Genomic DNA, 21,529 nt, shown 5'->3' with positions numbered 1-21,529 from the left:
TCGAAGCAATCCTCTTGTTGTCCTAACGAGTATCTAGTGGACTTAAAGACTTCAGGAAATCGCTTGGTGGAAAAGATGATTCATTATTACGAAACTGCAACTGCATGAACAATTATTTGAGTTTGGTGAAAAAGTAGGAAACATTCTCGTTCTCGTTCATCGTTAAAACTTCGTTTTTGAAATTCTTCGTCATGAACAACACTTGTAAAATGCTACTACTGTAGCAAGTGTTTCCTTAATTGTCTAACCCAATTTTCTTCGCAAGGAAGAACATGTTTCACAGAATCTGCATCAGAACCATTTCTCAAACTGCAATCGATCCTTCCAAGTGATGAAAGGTTTCGTAGGGGGATCGAGAAGAATAAAATAAATGCACTTTTGAAATTCACACCACACTTCAAAGTGTCAAGGCGACGTTTGAGATGTCACTTTCGAATAGCTTATATTTATATAAATACTAGAAACTCTTCCGTAAATTTGGTGATAACTATTATTACATGTGAATTCAAAGTGTATCAGTGCTGTGCAGCCCCTCAGTGTATTAAAACAACAATAAAAACTCCGAACAAGTTATTTGTGTTCGTCCCGTACAAAAAACAACACGAAATAAGTAGCCTAAACTTGCAAGAAAAGGTTCAACGAGAGTATTGCCCAGTTCTCTGATTTATTTTAGTAAAGATCACTTTGACGTAAGTATTCACCTAAATCTGTAGATTATAAACCAGCATTATCTTGGTTAAGAATGTAATTCAACAGTAAAACTTTTTTGAGGTTTGGGTTCATCTCTCGCATCTTTCACTTTTGTTTTGTTACCTTTTAGTGTGGCAATATAATATACGTTGAACTTATAGTATATTTTTGAAGACCTTAATCAACACTTTCACCCAAAACTCGAATATTTGTTTAATGAATACATTCGGATATCTTTCAAACTCATATTATTAGTAACAAATATGTGATACTACAAAGAAGCTATTTGAATATGATTTATTATTGACATTAACCTGACTTTCAGAACATAGAATTCGGGACAGCGTCCGAGAATACCTCATTCTCGGACAGCGTTGCCATTACTCTCTACTGAAGTGGGTTGTGGTGAAGTTCAGAGTGTGAACATTGTTCCATGACATTACTTACTTTGTTTTCTGTTTATGGTGAATACACGAGAAATGCCTCATCTGTTAAATTTCAAGAAGGGGGAAATAAGTGAGTGAAAGAAGCAATTACATTTTTGAAACACATACGCGAGAAAAAAATATTAATTTTTAACGAGAACGATGGAAATTTTGCGAACTGGACAATAGAAACTGTTGTATATAGAGTATTTTTTATTCGTTCAGTTGTTTTATGGAACTTTTTAATGAAGGATGTTTTCCACGCGTCTTCAAATATCTCGAAGTTTATATTTGAAATTATATTTGTTGATCCATCTCCCATCTAATGCTAGCAGTGAATCATGAATCAAATAATAATAAGTAAGATTCACATATCTAAGTGATCTGTTCTGTCTTTTTATCCGTTAATCAGCTGATATTTGCAATCTCTGTCTTCAGAATTCTCCAATGACTTGAACTGTCGAATGAAGAAGGCAAAACCAATTGAGTTTTTCACCGTTGATATTAAGTCGAGTAGAAATCCGCTGGAATTCGATAATGCCCGATTCGAAACGGCCATTGATGGTCCCAAAATCGAAAATTACGTTTATTTCAGACACAAACTCGGTTCGAGTTTGATGTTCCGTGGTCTGTCGCCCCCACATCGAGATTACGGTCGTAAAAAGGCCTCGACAACGGCGTTGCCAAACTGAGACGCTCATTATTTCGCTGACGGCCATGGAGAGTAATGGCCTGCCTTTGCCGAAGTAGATTTAAGGTAGGATCCAAATGCAGTTCTCGGAACAGAATGATATGCACAACCATGACTGCTTTAATTTAACATCAACTTCATGGATGGGGAAGACAGCGGTTTTTTTAATGGTTGGTATGGTCATCAGAAATCTCTAACAGAGAAAAAGATGTTTTTAATAGCTTTTTCCTTTCGAATATTCCAGCTTGAAAATAGTCTATGACTTTGCTAAGTGTCACATTTAATCTCGACACTCCGCGTACAAATATAATGAAAAAATCTCCAATTTGTTAAATGTACGATACCTCTAATTACGTTAGCCATGTAAGTACCTATTTGTAAATACCACTGTATTCTGTAATTGGATTTATCCTGTAGAATAGTGTATGAAATAAATGAATAAATAAATAAAAGAGTGACACTACTTTTGTTATTTTCAAAACAATGGATCAAAAACACTTTGAACTGCTTTCAAACGAAGCAATGACTTGAAAATTGTAAGGACTCCGCTCCATCAGAATCAATAATTGAACGTTCATCATAGCTAATTATTTAAAATTCTACAATAAAAGAAGAACAACATAACAATAATTAACACAATGAAGTATAAAATACTTACATGAAGAAGAAAAACATATTACATCATAATTCGCAGTGATTGAACTTTGGGCGACTTGAAAGGAATTAATGGGAATCAACTGTCAAAGATATAAACATCGAGATGACATGGAACAATTACTAGAGATCAGCAAACACAGAACACAAAAGAATCAAAAAACACCGCATACATATTGACTGGTGTTCTGAGCAAACAGATCCCATACCATATATACGTGCCATCTTGTTACAAAGATAAGGGCACGACGTTTCGTCTCTGGGAAACTTTCCAATTTCCATTTTTCAGATTATTTTTGTGTGCACATTTCCATTAAGGTAAGTTGCCCCAGAATATGCGGTTCCATTTATGACCTACCTGTTTCTCACACCCTACACAGACTCATGTGTATGGTCGAGCTCCAGGCCCACTGCTGTTTGGGTCGGGTCTTTCCTATGCTAACGAGGGATAAAACCTCGAAACCGGCGAAACTCGATTGATTTTAGCCGCGATTCTGCTGCTTGATGAACAAGAAACATCTGCAAGACTAACCTCTGTGAGGTATGTTGCATAAATGTCTGTCGGAAATAATTCAATGTCTAGCGTGGTATCAGCCGGGAAAGTAGTTGTTTTCCTGCAGATGTTACTGGGTAGCAACGTAGGAAGAGATGAATGTTCGAGATTTCATAGCGAAATATTAGTTTTCTTATTGGTTGTCATGGTTCCAAAGACCGCCATTTCCCGATACGGTACCTACGCGGTACCACTCGAACCCTGTGGTCGAAGAACCCGAAATTCCGAGGTGGCATTATGCAAAACGTCGGCATCGCATCGAATAATGCATGACCGTCTCGATGCAGCTACTACTAGATCGTGTGCAGGACGACCGCCACCGGTCGGTCGAGGTTCGATATTGGGCAGGCAGACCGCGGACCGTCTGCAGGTGAGGGGGGGCAGAGGGGGCTCGCCGGGCCGGGCGAGACCACGGAGGAACCTGAAACCCTTGAGAAGGTCGTGTTGACGTCGATGACGGTCTCTTTCTCTCGCTTGTGAATATTCACGATACTCGACTCGATTTGCGGTGGCTGGGGGGTTTCTTTGGGGAATTTGCTCCTCTAGTCTGTCACATGTTCACTTTTGGTGGGTATTCGCTCGCGATAGATTTTGAAAAACTTTCGATTTAGGCTTGCGAATATTTGTCCGCTGGCAATGAATCCTAGTCAAAACTTGGCGCTATGGTCCAATTTCGGAGTCATGGACATTCAATCCATATTGACTACAGGTTCTGAATTGGTTTTTGACAAAAAGGGGGCTAATCAAATTCAAGTATGTGCATAGGGATCCCGTAAACGGTGAGAGATAGTCCTATACCATTGAAAATCGAATTTAGTTCTTTTGGTTACGCAGATATAAGGGAATAACTTGAAATTTCGAAGTTCCAGTTTGTGCTGTTTCTCTTTCATTTCCATAGACATTGAAAATCTGTTCACATTGGACATCGAAACTTCCACATTGTTGATTGTAACAATAATTTTGAATGATTTTTGATAATAACAAAAAATAAAAATAACTTTGCCCTAAAACTTTGATAATTATTTTACTCTTAAAAAATTGGCCGCGGTGAACACAATAGTTATGTTATTTGTTAATTATAACTTTTTCAAATAAAAGGTCGTATACAGGATATTATCTATTTATGGTTTTAAAAATTTTTTGTAGTCTATTTGTATTTTTCATGTATTTTTCAATGCTGAGCAATTTTTCCAGTTACCATTTCTCGAAATTTTACAAAACAAGGGTATTTTACCCCTACCTGAAAAATGTTCAAAGGTTCTCCGTATATTACATGTGTTTTACTATATTTTGTTAGTGCATTTCTAGTTTAAAAGAATGCACAAACTTTTATCAAGAATAAGTTTTTATCGAAAAACCCTTAATAAATAAGTTCCCCATAAGATGCATTAGTCTGGTTCACATGTACTCGATATAAATATTCGAGATACAGTTTTGGGAGTCGAGACTTTTTTTATGCAAATTCATTGATCTTTTCAATTTTTTTTTCAAATTTTCAAAATTTTGAAAATTTTCCGAGATATTAACAAAAAACTAAAGCCCCTTTTTTTTTCACTTAATTGTTTATAACTTTTGTAATTTTTATCGGCGCATTTTCGGACCTTTCCTCAAACTTTCTAGGCAAAAATACGAATCGAATGACACCTTGGTCGTAATTTTTGGACAGGGCTGAAAAATGTTACAAAAAAAAGTACATGTGAACTAGACTACATACTTTGGGGATAACACTGTATAACTACTGGGTTCATTCCTTGAAACCATCGAAAAACAAAAATAAATAGTAAACAAGTTGTTCACAATATCGCGATAATTACCAAGATTCATCTCTTAGCATTTTCATTGTTCTGCGTTTCAACAAACAATTATCAATTAAGGAAGATATGACTCTATCAATACACACATTACGTACAATTGCTCTGGGTAAGTCTTATCTAGAGGAAATTAATAGCGTCGATAGTAAATATCCTTTTCTACGGCGAGATCAGTAGCAAATCTAGCGGTTTTCGATTGTTTATTGACTCTCGAATCATAAACTGTAATTATCTGCACATTAATTTCGAAGAGCAGGCTTTTTGCTTTGATGAAATGAAAGATTGATGTTGAATAATAAGTAGGAACTGGGAAACATGAAAACATGATTTGCAGATGTTAGTTACGATACGCCAACTGAATCAGCCCGCGCAAAAAAGATTTCCGTAGGTATGCGCACGAGAAAAGCAAATGGAGTTGTTTGATTTTGCGCAGTTTCGGTTGACGGCCTCTGTTCCAGGTAGATTGCCAGTGTAAGTTGAAAAAAAGTTTGAATTAAAATCCTCCTTTCTTTCAAATGATTGGTGCATTACTGTGTTCAACTCGACCTTTCAAAAAACTATATAGACCTCATTGAAAAATAACCTTCTTTCATAACAAGAATACCCAGAAACCAGCAGTATCACGTCAATACAAAATTCAAAACCAACACACCCGTCGATAAACAATGAAAAAAACGACCATGGAAGATTGAAATCCTGTAAACCAATATTGGACAAACCGAACAATATCCTAAAGAAAGGTTTAAGCAACGACGAATATGACTGTCCCGAGTAAACCAAGAGATAGTTTTACGAATATCGCGTATTCAATTGACCGCTTCCTTTCTTTAAATCTCAACCTCTAAACGAGGTCCAAAGGACCTCGCTTAGACCCCGGATGGAGGTCCTCTAAACGAAGTCCTATGGAAGGACCTCTAAACGAGGTTTAGAGGTCATTCCATAGGATAGAAGTCCTAAGTGTAAATGGACGAACAAAAGAATGGCTTTGGGAGGGGACCTGGAAAATTATCAGGAAGAAGAGTACCGAGGTCAGTTTCGATAAACTCTTGGGAGCACTGTGGATTTTTTAGAGCTACTGAGGTAGCTATAGCTGCTGGCGACCGCAATAGTATAATGAACATAAACAAATCATTCGTAGTTATAGCTACTAATACTAGGTATCTTGAATTACAGCTTTCAGGAAATGCAAACCCAACCTAAAAGATGAGGCAATTAGTCCACGATATAGAAAAAATAGTCTGGACAAAATTTAGTGTATTCTGATCATCTTCAAGGGCCTGAAGGATACTAACACTGATATTACGTAAAGTATAGTAAACTTTATTGACTACATAATGAATAAATCACCCGAATAGCAGGTCAAATTCAAGGAATATCACAAGATGGACAGTAACAGTATACATATAAATACAGAATTGAAAAAGATATATAAATATATGTGAAAGAATGTGGAAACCTTGAATGTGTAGTACACATGAAATGACTATGGGCATTGCAATTTTATACAGGGTGTAACTGAATAAGTAGGTGATTCCTCATCGAAAAAAAGATGGGATCTTTCATATAAAGAAACTTCATTGGAGCATCCCTTGTTAAGATACAGCCCCTTAACGGGGGTACATAATTTTTTTTTCACAAGCACTGAAAAAGTTACAATATTGAATTTAACCTGACGTTTTGTACTACCAAAAAGACACTCAGCCACTGATTTATTTGGTTTTGGTGGAAAACGCAACCCCTAAAATTTATTTCCAATGTAACTTTTTGTCTTATCATTTGTTTACCATTAAAAAATTCATTTCCGATAGCCTGTTTCATTCTAAACAAAAAATGTCTCTTGAGTTTTTTGCCCAAAATGAACCAGTTCGCAGCAAAAAAATATTTTACGAACAACTACAGAGATAGATCGTCATAAATGCGAACTGGATTTATTGTTATTTTGTAGTTAGTACCTGCATTAAACGATTGAAGGGTAATAAACAAAACTAATTTATTAATACCAAAACACACAACATGTAGAAATCATAGTAAATGTTCAATATGTCTACCTTCAGACATTACGCATGCGTCTAAACGTCGGCGCAATGAGCCACGTATTCGCTCAAATATTCCTGGAGTTTCTTTGATTACCCTGCACGCATCGATGATGCGGTTTCTCAAGTCATCTACATCGCGAACAGGAGTACGATATACCAAATGCTGTAAATGACCCCAAATAGAGAAATTGAGAAGATTGAGATCCGGGGATCAAGGGGGCCAGTACTGTGGTCATCCTCGACCTATCCACTGATTTTCATATGTTTCAGTTGAATGCAGACGTGCTACTTGACTAAAATGGGCGGGAGCCTCATCATGAATAAAAAACATATCTTTTCTGACGCCCAAAGGAACTTTCTCCAGCAGTACTGAATGCACTGGATGCACGATGTTTCGTCTTTGTACAGGATTACTTTTTAACATCATTTTTGATACTGCACCAGTTTCATTGAATATTTTATTTATTTTATTTACCGTACCGCAGCTAATACGAGGACGATCTGTATGTCTCTCATTAAATACTGTACAAACCTCTCTAGCACTTCTAACGTCATCTCCCGAAAGGCGTACAATTTCAATTTTCTCTCTTACGCTCAATCTTGCAGCCATGACACAAAATAATTCGAAGAACTGTAAGGTGAATATTGTTGACAATAGTACACTTAAATCTTTCACAAGTGTCAAACATATCATTTCCATGGCAACTAAGATTTAAATTGAAATATTAGGTCTTAGTTTTAGTTAATTTGCGTGAAAACTTGAATGTAATTCCGTTATTTTCATTAAAAATATTTACGCTATTTGTTTTTTTTCATCTGGCGGCACTTTATTGTTGAAATCATAAAAAAAATATTCTCATGGCTATATCTGTTGATATAGGATGTTTTTTGTAACTGTTAACTGTGTGAGTTTTCGAATTTTTGAGTTGTCATAACTTTGTTAATAATCAATATTTTTTCATCAAATTTTAGTCACAATTGTTTAGAGGCACTCTGAATCCAGTGACGTAGTGATTTTTTCAATAAAAAAATCGCTAATAAAAAATCCCGATTTTCGAAAGAAAGAATATATCGTAGTATGCCCTGAAACTTCAATAAACATTTCAAATTTTGTCCCAAGGTAGACCTTTCAGTACTTGACATTTCAAAAAAAAATTATTAAAATCGGTTTACAACTTCAAATTTTAGGGGGGTGTTTCCTTTAAAAATGGGTCATACTGTATAAAGAAACATCAATTCTAGACATCAGACAACTCTACTTTCTCAAAACTATAATAAGACAACATATAAATAGACATGAATTAAGGAAAATAGAACACTAATATGAAACTCGACACAAAAATAATTCATATGTCACGAATTCAAGGAAAAACATCCTTCAAAGGTCTTACTCATACCTAGCTCCTCGGTTATATAATCTCGTCCCACATCACATACAAAATATCAGGAGTAACAATTCATTTAAGAATAAACTCAAAACCTGGGTCTTAGGCTTGCCAAGGCTTCAGATACACCAAGTACGTTGATATGAAAAATGTTTACTATCACAGTGACATGCACAGAAACTGATTCACATCTTCATACAGAAAGTTTGAAGATATAATTAAAATAATATGTCTTATACTGTTAAAACGTCTTACCCTTTATTTATTCACTTATACCATTTTATATTTTGAATTTTGAAATTATATTCATCAGTATTCCAATTTCCACGCACAGGTATATCCTTCTGTGGGATTTCTATATTTATTCGGAAATTGCCTCGTACAAATTGTGACATTGAAATATGTATATTTGCCATCCGTTATCGTCTTGTGAAGTTGGTAAATAACAATTATCATCCTCCCCTTTTCCCAGTTCATAATCTTGTTAATTCCTAACCTATATTCTGACGGAGGCATTATGAGTTTGACACACTTTCCTCCCTTTATAACTCGTTAACTCGATGAAGCTGCAAACGAGGTTCAAATGGGGCACTTCCAACGAGTTTCGCAAACTTCTGCGAATGATTTGTTGACACAATATCGAGCTAGAGAACTCCGGCGATCTCTTCCGTGCATTGGGAGTTTTTCCTTCGATTGGATCCCCAGTCTTGATTTGTTTTAATTTTTTGTGTGAAGATCTACGTTACAATGTCTTTTAGGGTTCGTAAAAATTGAAAATATCAAGATATAATTGAGAAAATGTAACCACATTTTTTGAAAAACAAAAGTGGAAATTGAAAGTAATGAAGGTGTTGATTAAAACTGACAATACGCTCCTCATTGGTGATAATCATCTTCTTCTTGAAATATTTCCCAAAAGTCAATTGTCCAATCTTGATGTAGTCTCTATGTTTCTTTTTTCTCTTTTTCATTGCCCTCGATGTCTTCCCAATGTAGCTTCCCAAGTGTTTACAAATAAGAGATACAAACCTTACTGAATAAGAAACTCAGATAACAATAAACGAAATGTAAGATAATTTGAATTGGCAGAACCTATTTTAACAATAGTTGGCGAATATATGAAGAATTGAAATAACACTAATTCAACCCGTGGGTTGGGCTACCTATCGGGCGCGTCCTCAGGTGGCCGATAGGGGAACGGCCAGGGGACTAGAGGCCCTGTCCAGGAAGCCAATGTGGCCTTACGGCCGGGCTCTTGGTCAGTGGCAGAAATAAGTACGGTGAGGGGAACCGGCTGCTCTGCAAAAAAGCTTCCTCACTTGTGCACCTCCACGGAGGGAACCCCACCTGCAAATGTCTCCTGGGGAACTGTCCACCTTCCTGGAAAGGACAGGATGGACGATGACCTAGAAGGACAACTCCTCAGGAGGATGTACAATGGGTCACATGTGGCCTAAGTGCTATGGGTCTACACTCACCCTTCCTACTCTACAGATACAGAACACTAAGTCAACGTCAGAGAGTTTTTGACATCTATTGAGATCGTTTCGAAAACAAAACTTCGATTTTATCCAAATCTGAAGGCCTGGGCAGGTTTCAGCCACCGAAACGTTAAGATGAGTATCTGTATAACTGCTTCGCCCATTTTCTCATAGGCAAAATTCTCCATTATAATTTTAATAATTTTCAGATTGTGAAAGGTGGAAAAACCCCAAAAAAGACTGATAAAAAATCATGATTTACCGTGACAAATGCTATTCAAATTGAAAACATCCATTGCTGGTGATTTTTTTATTCAAGCGCAGTGATTATTTTGGTGGTGAAATTCAGCAATTTCTCTCCTTCATATTTGAATGATTTTTCTAATATTTTCTGAATTTATGAAAAGGAAAATCCAGTGAATAATACGTATTGAAAACATGCGTGTATTGAAAAATTTGCCTTTCTCCATTGATTTATTGTAATATAATGTTTTTTGAATTGAAAGCAATGGAAACCAAAAAAAGTCAGGAATAATTGAAATCGTGCATAAATTCTCTTGGAAAATGGTGATCAAGAATTTTTTTGGCACATTTATTGATTTGCTCTTGATTTTTTATTCATTTTTTTTTTTCATTTAGGAAAGTAAATATACAAAAATTCTAAAATAACGAAAACCGTTTGCATATTGTGATAGAGATTTTTCAGAACATTTAATGATTTGTCCACCAAGTTTCATTTTATTTCATTTTTTTTTTCGGAAATTTGTTAATCAAGTAATTTTTGCTCAAATTTAATAATTTGCCCTGCATTTAGGAAAGTATAAACCTATAATTTCCAGAAATAACGAGAGTCGTCTACAGATTACACAGGTCTGTAATGAAAAAATTGTAGGATATTTAACTGGTGATTTTAACAGTATTTTGTGTGCAGATTACGAAAAAATTAGTAAAAAAATTCTATCACCTATAGATAAGTCACAAATTTCACCTGAAATTTTCTTATCAAATGGGATTTTAGGTTCGGTATGGGTTCAATATTTCTGTATTATATAGCCTATATAAGGTAAATTGAGTCTGAATTATGGAGCTTTTATGATGAACAATTTACTACACAATGTGAGTATATATCTAAGATGAAATACGGTTTTAATCTATTTATTTCAATAACAAAACGAATCTAAACCAGGAAAATCCAGTTCCTACTGGAACAAGGCATGTATGTGTCAGTCTGTCTGCCCCCTCCCTAAACCTACTGTCTGGGCGCCAGGCGTGACCTTAGTTGCAGGCAGTGCCTGGATCAGTGTGGAGCACATCAAACAGTTCTGTGCTACCGCACCATACCCCACCAACATACGTTCAGCTATTCGCCCTGTTCCTCATGGACCAAACTTGTCTATTCCTCCACCCTCGAATACCTTGGAAAACAATTTAGACGCCAAAACACATAGTAGCAGTAGCGACAGTGATGACAGCTACGATCCAGGCACCCATGACCCTGAACTTTTCTCTCAGTCAGACTTGAACGATTTAGTACAAGATCTGGACCTCTCAAAGGACTCAGCAGAAGTTTTAGGGTCTAGACTTTAAGAAAGACATATGTTAGCCTCCGGTGTTTCATTATCATGGTACAGATTTAGAGAAAGGGTATCTGTCCCTTTTTTTACACAAGAAGGTGACCTAGTTTTATGCAACAATGTACCCGGCGTCATGGAAATGTTCAACATAATGTATGAACCAGAGAAATGGAGACTTTTCATCGATTTATCAAAAAGAAGTTTGAAAGCTGTACTTCTTCCCAATAGGAACCAATATGGTTCTGTGCCGGTTGGACACTCAGTCCATTTGAAAGAATGCTACGAAAATCTTAAATTTGTTCTTAATGAGCTCAGCTACTCTGATCATAAGTGGACCATTTGTGTTATTTCGATGTTAGTAGGGCAACAAAGTGGTAACACAAAGTTTCCATGTTTCCTATGTGAATGGGATAGCCGTGACAGGAAACAACACTATGTCAAGCAGGTGTGGCTAAAAAGAAAGGGTCTTATTCCTGGAGTTAAAAATGTTGGAAAACAAAGTTTAGTGGATCGTAAAAAAATCTTACTTCCACCGCTTCATATTAAATTGGGGCTAATGAAACAGTTTGTGAAAGCATTAGACAAAGAAGGAGGTTGTTTCAAGTATCTTTCTGAAAAGATATCTGGTCTATCCGATGCTAAACTGAAAGAAGGAGTCTTCGTTGGGCCTGACATAAGAAAACTTTTAAAAGATGAAAGCTTTGTCACTAAAATGGAAATGAAAGAAAAAAATGCCTGGAATTCATCTAAACTTGTTATAACAGGCTTTCTTGGAAACAAAAAAGACCCAAACTACAAAACTATGGTTGCTGAATTGATACAAAACTACAAAATGTTGGGCTGCAACATAAGTGTCAAAGTCCATTTCCTTCACTCACATCTGGACCACTTTCCCGAAAATCTAGGGACTGTAAGTGAGGAATAAGGAGAACAGTTCCATCAAGACATGAAAGAAATGAAACGCAGATACCAAGGTCGGTGGAATGTTAACATGATGGCAGACTACTGTTGGATGTTAAAATGGGAAAATTCACAGGAATACAGCTGAAACAGTACCAAAAGAAGCTTTAACAGAAAAAGAAAACGTTTTTACAAAGACTTATAATCACTTTGTAAACACTTGTGTATCACTATTATGCTTAGTTTAGCTATGTAGCATTGTTTTTTTGCTTTTACTTCATGTTAAAATAATAAAAATAAATCCACAATTCCTCGTTTTTTTGTACTTTCATTATTTCAATTATTCATACTTTCGATTATTTCATTCTTATTTTGTAGGCAAAACTTACGTGATAGATAAAAACAAATGTCATTTTCGAAATCAGCGCAAAAAAACTACATAAAGATCAGTTAACGAAATCAAAATAATTTTTGAAAAGTTTTTTTGTAGACCTGTGTTATGTATGATGATCAAGTAATTTTTTGAAAAAGTTCAATTATTGCTCAAAATGTATTTGATTCATTTCAAGATGTTTTTTTTTCAATTCGGAAAAAAGGAAAATAGTAAAAAAATAATTTTTGATAATAGAGATCAAGTAATATTTGGTGGATTTAATGATTTGCTCTTCATGTTTGATTCAAATTTGGAATCGTTTTGGAAATTTGAGGATTGAAAATCCAGATATGTTAAAAATAACGAGAAACGTAATTTTGTTTTAAAATGGCGATAAGGTAAATTTCAGAACAGGTGTAATAATGCCAAGAATAACAAAAATCGTGTATAAATTGTGATAGAAAACGATTTATTCTTTTTCTGGAAAATTTTAATAAAAATGTGAAAACGTAAAAGTGTCGAAAATGACGAAAATCATGCACAAATTTTGTTAGCAATGCGACAAAATGAGAAAGAAATTCCAAATTCTCGACCGTTCTAAACAAAGCGACGACCAGGGAAAACCTGCGAACTTGAAAAGCGCGCTCCTTTGTTAGCAAAGCGGCGGCGGCCGGCTAGGAAATGCACCGCCGCCGTCCGTGCAAGAGCGTCGGCGTCGCCGTCTGCACCGCCGTCTAGCTCGGGCGTCTCGATGCAAGCGTCGCGCTGGAGCGAGACAGCGCTAGACGAAGGAGAGAGAGGGATGCAAGGTGCAAAGCCCCGCGCCAGAGTCGGGTCAGTTTTTTTGTGATAATGTGTGTGATATCGATTCGGGTGCAGCAAGCCGGCGCGGTGCACGTGCATTTGGGGAGGGGGCGGGGGAGGTGCAGCGGGCAACGTCGGCAACATCGCCGGCTTCATCTCGCGGAGATCGCAGCCATGAGGTCGTCGACGGCATCAGTCTACATCCCCACTTCCACGGGCGAATCGAAACTCGGGCGAAATCCACACCGTCCGCAGAGCCCGTAACTCTTCTGCGATCGCCGCGGCCCAAAAGGATGCTGCCTCCTCCGCCGGTGAGAACGTCTCGATCGCGTCGCGACCTTCAGTGCGCTCGGTGCCCCACGTGCTAGTGCTCCTCCTCGGTGACGTGCCCCATGACGAGACATGGCCATCAACTTCTCGGCGTCGTTCGCCGCCTGCCTGGCGGCCGGCCTCAAAGTGCCTCGCCAGATCATGTACTGCATATCCCAAGGTAGGGGAGAATAAGACGATTGCGACCAACAACCCCCCCGAGTGTAAAGCGCCCCCTCGACATACGCGCCTCGACGGACGCAAAGTTTCACTGACCCGTCGGGCGTCGTTTCTTCTTCTTGTTGTTTTGCTTTTCAAGTATGCGCGCACCACTCGATTTCCTCGAGGAAATTCCCAGCACGACGTCGCTGACGATCCCAAGGCTGCCCCAAATGGGACGCCGGCAAAAACAAAGCGATGCAATTTCCCCGTCGAAACGGGTTTGATCTTGAAATCGGCTTTGTTTTGTTGCATGGTGGCTCAGACTGTTAGTCATTGGGAGGCGACTATTTTCGGTTTGTTCATTGTCTTGCTTCTCGATTTCGATATGAATAATTTGGATACCGAAACAACACCGGATTGATAATTCGAGGTATTTTGAAACCCATTTTTTACTTTCTCGACTATTCAAAGACAAGAGTTATCAAAGAAAGCTGGTAACATCAGATAAAAAAGGAGTTTATAGAATAAACAATGTGATGCTTCAATTGCACATTGAATCTGAATAGAGGAACTTAGACAGACTGAGCTGATTACAAACTGTTCAATTCGTTCCTAATTGAAGTGCCTTTATGTCGTGAAATATAAAAATACTAAGATACTAAGTAGTATATTTCCGTTCCAATTTTCATTATTGTTTCAACTACTCCCGTGATATATTTGCCAGTATTATGATACACTATATATTGAAATAGTCAAATCACTAGGGCATACACAACGTTTCTTGGTTCTATATTTTTTTTTGGAACTCAACTTCAAGCCCAATTTCATGTTTTGAACAACAGTACCCCAAAAACCTGAAATTTCGCAAATATTTTTTCAATAAGCCAAATACTTCACTGATAATAATGTATACTAATTCTGTATTTTCAATGCTAATAAAGATAGGTACTTCCAACATGTTAGAACAGATCTAAACCAACATGCCAAGACTATCACATGAAGGTACCTATTATTACTATTATTATGTCTACTGTTCGACTTGAAGCGGTTTTATTTGCTTTTATATAATTATCGAACATGCATAAATGAATATATGTATGTATGAATTTTCACACAACAAATACATCATTAGCATCAGTGACAATAAAATTTGTTTTTGCTTAAATAATAAAGAGTTTTATGTTAATACATATAATAAACATATCCATGATAATAATCATTAAATTCTCATCATAAATTTTATTTTAGACAGGTTTTTTGCACGATAGCTTAATCAGTTAGTGGTACATAATACTATTCTACAATGATTTGATTATTTCTCATTTTTCATGATATTCTACAATGTCCTTCATAAAATTTTTTGGGAAGAAAGGTTTTAGCATTTTTTTGGATTGATTTTTTGTATTAAATTAGGATTCCCTAATATACAGGTTAGCTAACTTAAAATATAATATAATCAACAAAATTCATATAAACAATACAACTTTATTTACATACATAATTTGAACCGAACACGGAATTTTTCAATGTCCATCATGAATATATTTTAACAGTCCGCTCTTGAAAATCTTTAATGATAGAGTAGATTTAATTGAAAAATAAACTGCTCATACTATTTCTTGTATTTGTTCTATTTATATGAATGTGACTGTTGCGCCTAGTAGAATGGTGATGAATATCCTTATTGAAAGCCATCGATGATAGCAAGTATGGTGGAGTCATTTTGTTTAATAAATTTATAAATGAAAACCATGGAACAATAGAATAATCTTTTAGAGCCATTGTAGAGCAGATAGCATGATAGAAATTGGTGTATACCTATTACATTTCAAAATTATTCTCATTCCTCGATTTTGTAGTTTTTGTATTTGTTGCACTTCGTTCAAATTAAAAAAGAATAAAATAGATGCACAGTAGTCAAAATGGGGTTGTATTATTGATTTATATATCATAATTCTTGTACCTGTTGATAAGTTATTGGCGATTCTTGAGAAAAAATATAATTTTATGCAATATTTCTTTCAATATATTTGAAGTGGTCGTCGAATGATAAGCAATTATCAAGTTGAAATCCCAAATACTTCACTGATGTTACTATTTGTATAGGTTCATCTTCAATTTTTATTTTATGGTTTTTAGATATTTTTCTACTTTCTCTAAAACTTTATTCATTCTGCCAACAGTTTCTTCTAAATTTACTCCAGTACAGGCCAATGAGGTGTCATCTGAAAATAAGTTCATGAACTCACAGTCTGTAAATAATTGTATATTATTCAGATACAGTATGAATAATAGGGGACCAAGCACACTACCTTGTGGTACTCCTGTGTAATTTGTTATATACGCTGAGAAATAATCGTTCACACGTACTCTCTGTTTCCTATTTGATAAATAATTACTTATCCATTCATAAACCATCCCCTCAATTCCATATCTTCTCAGCTTCTGAAGTAAAATACTTCTATCAATCGTTTCAAAGGCCCTTTTGAAGTCTAAAGAGACAGCTACAACATATTTACCTTTATCTGTTTCATGAGTAAATTTAGTTAATGATAACTGTAGTGATGTTTCACAAGAATGTTTTTTTTCGAAAACCAGATTGATTGATAAACATGATTTGATTTTTGCCAATAAACTCTAATAATTTTTTATATACTGCTATTTCTAAAACCTTCTCTATTGGCGGTAAGGTATTAATAGGTCTAAATTCACTTGCTTTTATAGTGTTTGTAACTTTAGGTATGGGTATAATGGTACTTATTTTTAACAATTCGGGCAATTGACCATTCTAGAGCGATGTATTGATTGACTTGAGGATTGCATGACCAGCTGTTTCAAACACTTGCTTTAATATTTTAGAATTCAAGATTTCATGGATATTATATTCATTATCTAATCAAGCTCATCAATCTGAAGATGCTGAAGTGCAAATACAAATTATTATCCAAATTGAACCATGGTTCGGAATTCCTTGGACTATATATACAGTCTGTAACAACGAAAACTCAACAGAGCCGTTTTTTAATATAAAAAGTAAGATTTTAATATAAAAAGGTATTTTTATTGAGTTCAACTCTTTTTAAAATAAATCAAATTGTTTTTAAGGTACAATTTACGTTCAAATCTTTCATAAAAAAATAAATTTTTGCTTTTTATGACAACCTGCTAATATGTGTCCATTTGATTTCGTAAAAAAGTAAGAATTATTTGTTTATACGAGATTTTTTTCGGGGGATGGGGTTGGTTACCACCCTTACATTTTAGGTAAATTGAGTGGCACTTCCTTATGAAGGTTGCCTTTTGAAGTGGATATTTTATGCTTCTGATAAAAAAGTGAATCATACTAAAAACTTACCTACACAACGAATACAACCTGCTGATTTCCTTGAATGCTGATGATACAGAAAAGTTTAAACAACTGTTTTAGGGTTAATAAATCCCAATAATTGTTTTTAAAGCACACACAAAAAAAGTAACACCTAATAAGGGTAACTCACACAGGAAATTTAGAGTAAATGTTCAGAATGTGCGCCATTTTGCGCCATGCAACAATAAAGATTCTGTTCGAATTTTGCTGTTACATTATTCAACATCTCAGGAGTTATAGCTCGACATTCATCAATAATTCTACGACGTAATTCATCCAAATTGGCTGGCTGTGTAGCATAAACTTTAGATTTTAAATACCCCCACAAAAAGTAGTCCAGTGGTGTTGAATCTGGTGATCGTGCTGGCCATTTAATTGGACCTCTTCTGCCAATCCATTGTCCTTCAAAATGATTATTCAAAAAATTTCGAACCTGCTGGTCATAATGGGGCGGTGAACCGTCTAGTTGAAAATGCATAAATTCATCTTGACATTTTGGATCCTGTTCAATTATTTCAACTATACGAGGTTGTATTGCCTCTTCAAGAAGTTGTAAATAAGAATCACCGGTTAAATTTCCATCAATGAAAAATGGACCTATAATATGATTGCCTAATATTCCGGCCCAGACATTCAACTTTTGGGGATGTTGGGTATATATTTCTGCGTATTGTCTTGGGTTTTCATTCGACCAATAACGGCAATTGTGACGGTTCACGCAACCATTTAAATAAAATGAGCTTTCGTCCGAAAAACAGATGTTATAATCATTAATCTCTCACTTATGCCCTCACAAAACTCCTGTCTTCGATCAAAATCATCCTCATTGAGTTCATGAACAAGTTTAATTTTGTGAGGATGGAATTTGTGGTGTTTAAGGATTCTCCATGCGCTCATATGGCTTATTCCGGCCATTGCTGATAAACCTCTGGTACTTAACCTGGGATTGGCGATGACTTGACCAATCACTCCAATCGCATTATCATCATTCACTACCCTTCTCTGAAGATTTCTTTTCTTATTTGAAACCGAACCTGTCTCCCTGAATTTTGTGACCAAATCCAGAACGTGATTTCTGCTTAGGTGTTTACCAGGGTTTTGCTCGTTAAATAAAATTGATGTTCTGTTAACATTTTGGCCGTTGCCAAAAAATAAAGCAATAACTGAAACCCTTTCAGCAGTAGTGTAAGGCATTTTTAAACAAATAACAATGCACGACCCGTTTAAACAAAACAATCGAACGATGTACTAATGAAAACTGGAAGAAGAGGAGTGGGTATTGATTTTAAAAAAGGGATTTTATATAAAAACAAACTGATTAGAACACCTGCTCATTTTTTTTTCATTTAGGCATACAAGTTACCGAGTGGTCTGTCTAATGTACTATTACCATGGCAATTTTCACTTCAAATTATCTCGAAAACTAATCGTTATAAAAATTTTCTTTCAACAGAGTTGTAAACGTATTCGAAAGACCTTTGAAACAAGGTGCCACTCGACCTACTTTCCTCATCTAAATAAGGGTCGTCGGACGCACCCCTCCGAGGGGGTGCGTACTACAAAAAATCTGATTAGTCTGAAAGGTGTCCCCCTTTAATTAGAAATCGACGTGTCCGAGTTTTTTTTTTAAATCGTACTTTTTATATTCAAAAACGACTCTGTTAAGTTTTCGTTGTTACACACTGTATGTTGGATGCTATTTACAAAATATAGGTTGAAAGTTTCGGCCATGTCAGGTTCACCTTTTTTAGTACTTAGTACCTCTTCATCTTCAAATTGGATTAGGTTCGGAAATGTACGATCATTACTATTAACAAGGGTTTTTGAGGTTTTCCACATTTTCATATAGAAAAATGTGAGAAATGAAGAAAAAAGAATTAATACTTTCTATGTTTTTTACCACTTTCATTTATAAATAACGTTACTGCAGTTTCGTCCTTCAATCTATAAGTTTGAAAATGTCCTCATAGGACGAAACTGCAGTAACGTTAGTTACAAATAAAAGTGGTAAAAAACATAAAGAATTTCAATTCTCTCTTCTTCATAAAGCAATGTATTCCGTAATAAACTTGTGATGTACTGTTTGGAACCTTTGTTGTAGTAATGAGTATTACAGGAGTTTTTTCCCAACACCAAACCGTTATTTTAACACCTCGACACATGTTTCGATCACTAAGTGATCATCTTCAAGACGAAAATTAATCTTCCTTAGTGATTCGAACACGTGTCAAGGCGTTAAAAATAAGGGTTTGGTAAAATGTCAATATTTTACCTGTTTCCTAGAAGTTATATTGTATTGTACCAATAATTGTTTATTCAAAATATACCGGCTTCACCAGATTTAAACATTCGTCTAATAAGCGTGGTCATACTTACTGTTTATATGAAAAATATTTTAGAATAGTTTGATGTAAAAGTAACTGATTAAGCCACCGTGTAGCGAAACACATTTCAAAATAATAATTTTTATGGATAGTTTTATTAATTTTCATCGAGTAACATTAATAAAATATAATAAATGTGTAACTGATTGCTTCCTGTTTGTCTGTGCATTTGTGCGTGCTAATATCCAAAACGCCTCACCTATTTTGGGTGTGGTTTTCACTGATCTATTGTGGTAAGTTTCTTCTTGAAATTGTTTCATTCATTTCAATCGGTTAATGAATAAAAAAGTTATTCGAGTTTGAAGAATCACGTTGAAAATTGTTGGAAAATTTATATTAAAATACTGTTTAGTTAATTTGACAAAAAATTTTGCTGACTATATTAATTGTTTGATAAAAATGGTGATTTTATTCAGCTCTGAAGCTACTGAATACAAGTATTTAATAGCATAACATTAGCAGGTCATTACAACTGATTAACAACATGAAATGTAGAATTTTATTATTCTCTGAACGAAATCGATTTGACTAAAATATTGTAGAATGAATATTCCATATTGAGATATCAAATTGTTTTTCAGAAATAAATGTTATTTCATTTAAAGAAATTATCACATTTTTATAAATTTTTCCAAGTTTCCATTTCTAGTAGCAACTTGCATAATTTTGCAAACCAATATAGAATAATTGATTTTGATCAAAATGTGTGACACATTTTTTAATTGGATGCCATTTGAATTTCTTGTGCCATATGAATGGCAGTTATTTGAGAATTGTACTTTAATCAGGAAGCAGATTCGTTTTGAAATGTTATGAAGATGTGAACATATTTAGATTCATTATAAAATTGAAATTAACAGTTCAAAAATAACTTTTCAAAACGCTCAAATGTGCGAACTCGTTTCCTCCTTTTCATAAAGGAGGATGTATATGCACCTCCACCCACAAGCGATTTTGGTAAAATTGGTGACACGTGTGAATCATTGTATTCGTGTCACGTGCCAGTATACGAATGTCTGCAGAATTATGTATAATGTCCTCTGTAGGAAGACCCACTGTGATCCGAAAGTGCATATAGATTATAACGACAAGGAGTCACATTGTCTTTTGCATAATTGTTCATAAATAATCCATCTAGAGGAAATTCGATGGCAACACTTAGCTTGCCTCTGAATCTTTCTGTTAGAGAGAATCTTTTGAAATGAATGACCAAAATACGGGGAAACTTATGGATCGATAGAGACTTTGTGCATTTTCTTCTTTCCTTTCAACTCGAACTCGTCGGTTTTTCATGTCCATCCAAAGTTTCCTCTCTTGTGCATTGTGCATTGTGATAAAAGCAATTGGCGAGTTCTTTGTGGTATGGGGAGTGACAAATCCCAGAAAGGATCGAAGATTACAGATGTGGGTCCACAGTGTGTGCACTTTATCGTGGATTTTAATTGACCAACGAAATTATCTACAATCTCAGAGTTATATGTACTCTGATGAATCAGCATAACTCTTGTGCTTTTCTGCTGTCGCCGCTATCGTTAAGGTCGGTTTAGGTTTCTCATTGATTCTATTAACGTCATCATGTAAACCTTCTGAAAGATAACGAAGGAACTCCCGAGCGTCATGATGCGTATGACCCATAAATCGAGGGGTAAAACTCTGATTCTGACTTTTTGAGGAGACTGTGTTCATTGCTCTATCAGATGAATCTTCTGACTACAATTTCTTGATAACTTCTGCTAAACCTTTAATTAAAGCACCCTTCATACTAGAAATATTGGTATTGATGTCTTTCAGGTACTCATCCTTTTTCAAATATTCCAGTAACCATCTCGTATTTGATAAACATTGGATTACACTGTTCATGAAGCAGGTGTAGCCAATATTTTCCAACCCATTAAGCCCAAGGGTTTTGACTGAGGAATGTATATTCCAG

General features: G+C 35.5%; 1 protein-coding gene across 2 annotated transcripts in view; it reads left to right on the top strand.

The window, feature by feature from the left end:
• Nucleotides 1–433: 433 nt before the first annotated feature.
• jim (zinc finger protein jim) overlaps nt 434–21,529 on the top strand; it is a 56,626-nt gene continuing 35,530 nt past the window's right edge. The window contains exon 1 of one of the 2 annotated variants that reach the window (XM_074182037.1): nt 434–689. Coding sequence is in view for 1 of the 2 variants with exons in the window: in XM_074182036.1 (XP_074038137.1) it covers nt 13,780–13,867 (88 nt within the window). In the remaining variant the exon portion in view is untranslated. Of the gene's footprint in view, nt 690–13,624; nt 13,868–21,529 lie in introns of those variants that run through there. The other variant, XM_074182036.1, reaches the window with a different exon arrangement.

Source organism: Leptinotarsa decemlineata, unplaced genomic scaffold (genome assembly GCF_025532065.1).
Source record: "Leptinotarsa decemlineata unplaced genomic scaffold, Ldec_3_MD MMD2_tig00026328_RagTag_RagTag, whole genome shotgun sequence".
In the NCBI taxonomy this organism is placed as follows: Eukaryota; Metazoa; Arthropoda; class Insecta; order Coleoptera; family Chrysomelidae; genus Leptinotarsa; species Leptinotarsa decemlineata.
This window is presented reverse-complemented; position numbering and strand designations above follow the sequence as displayed.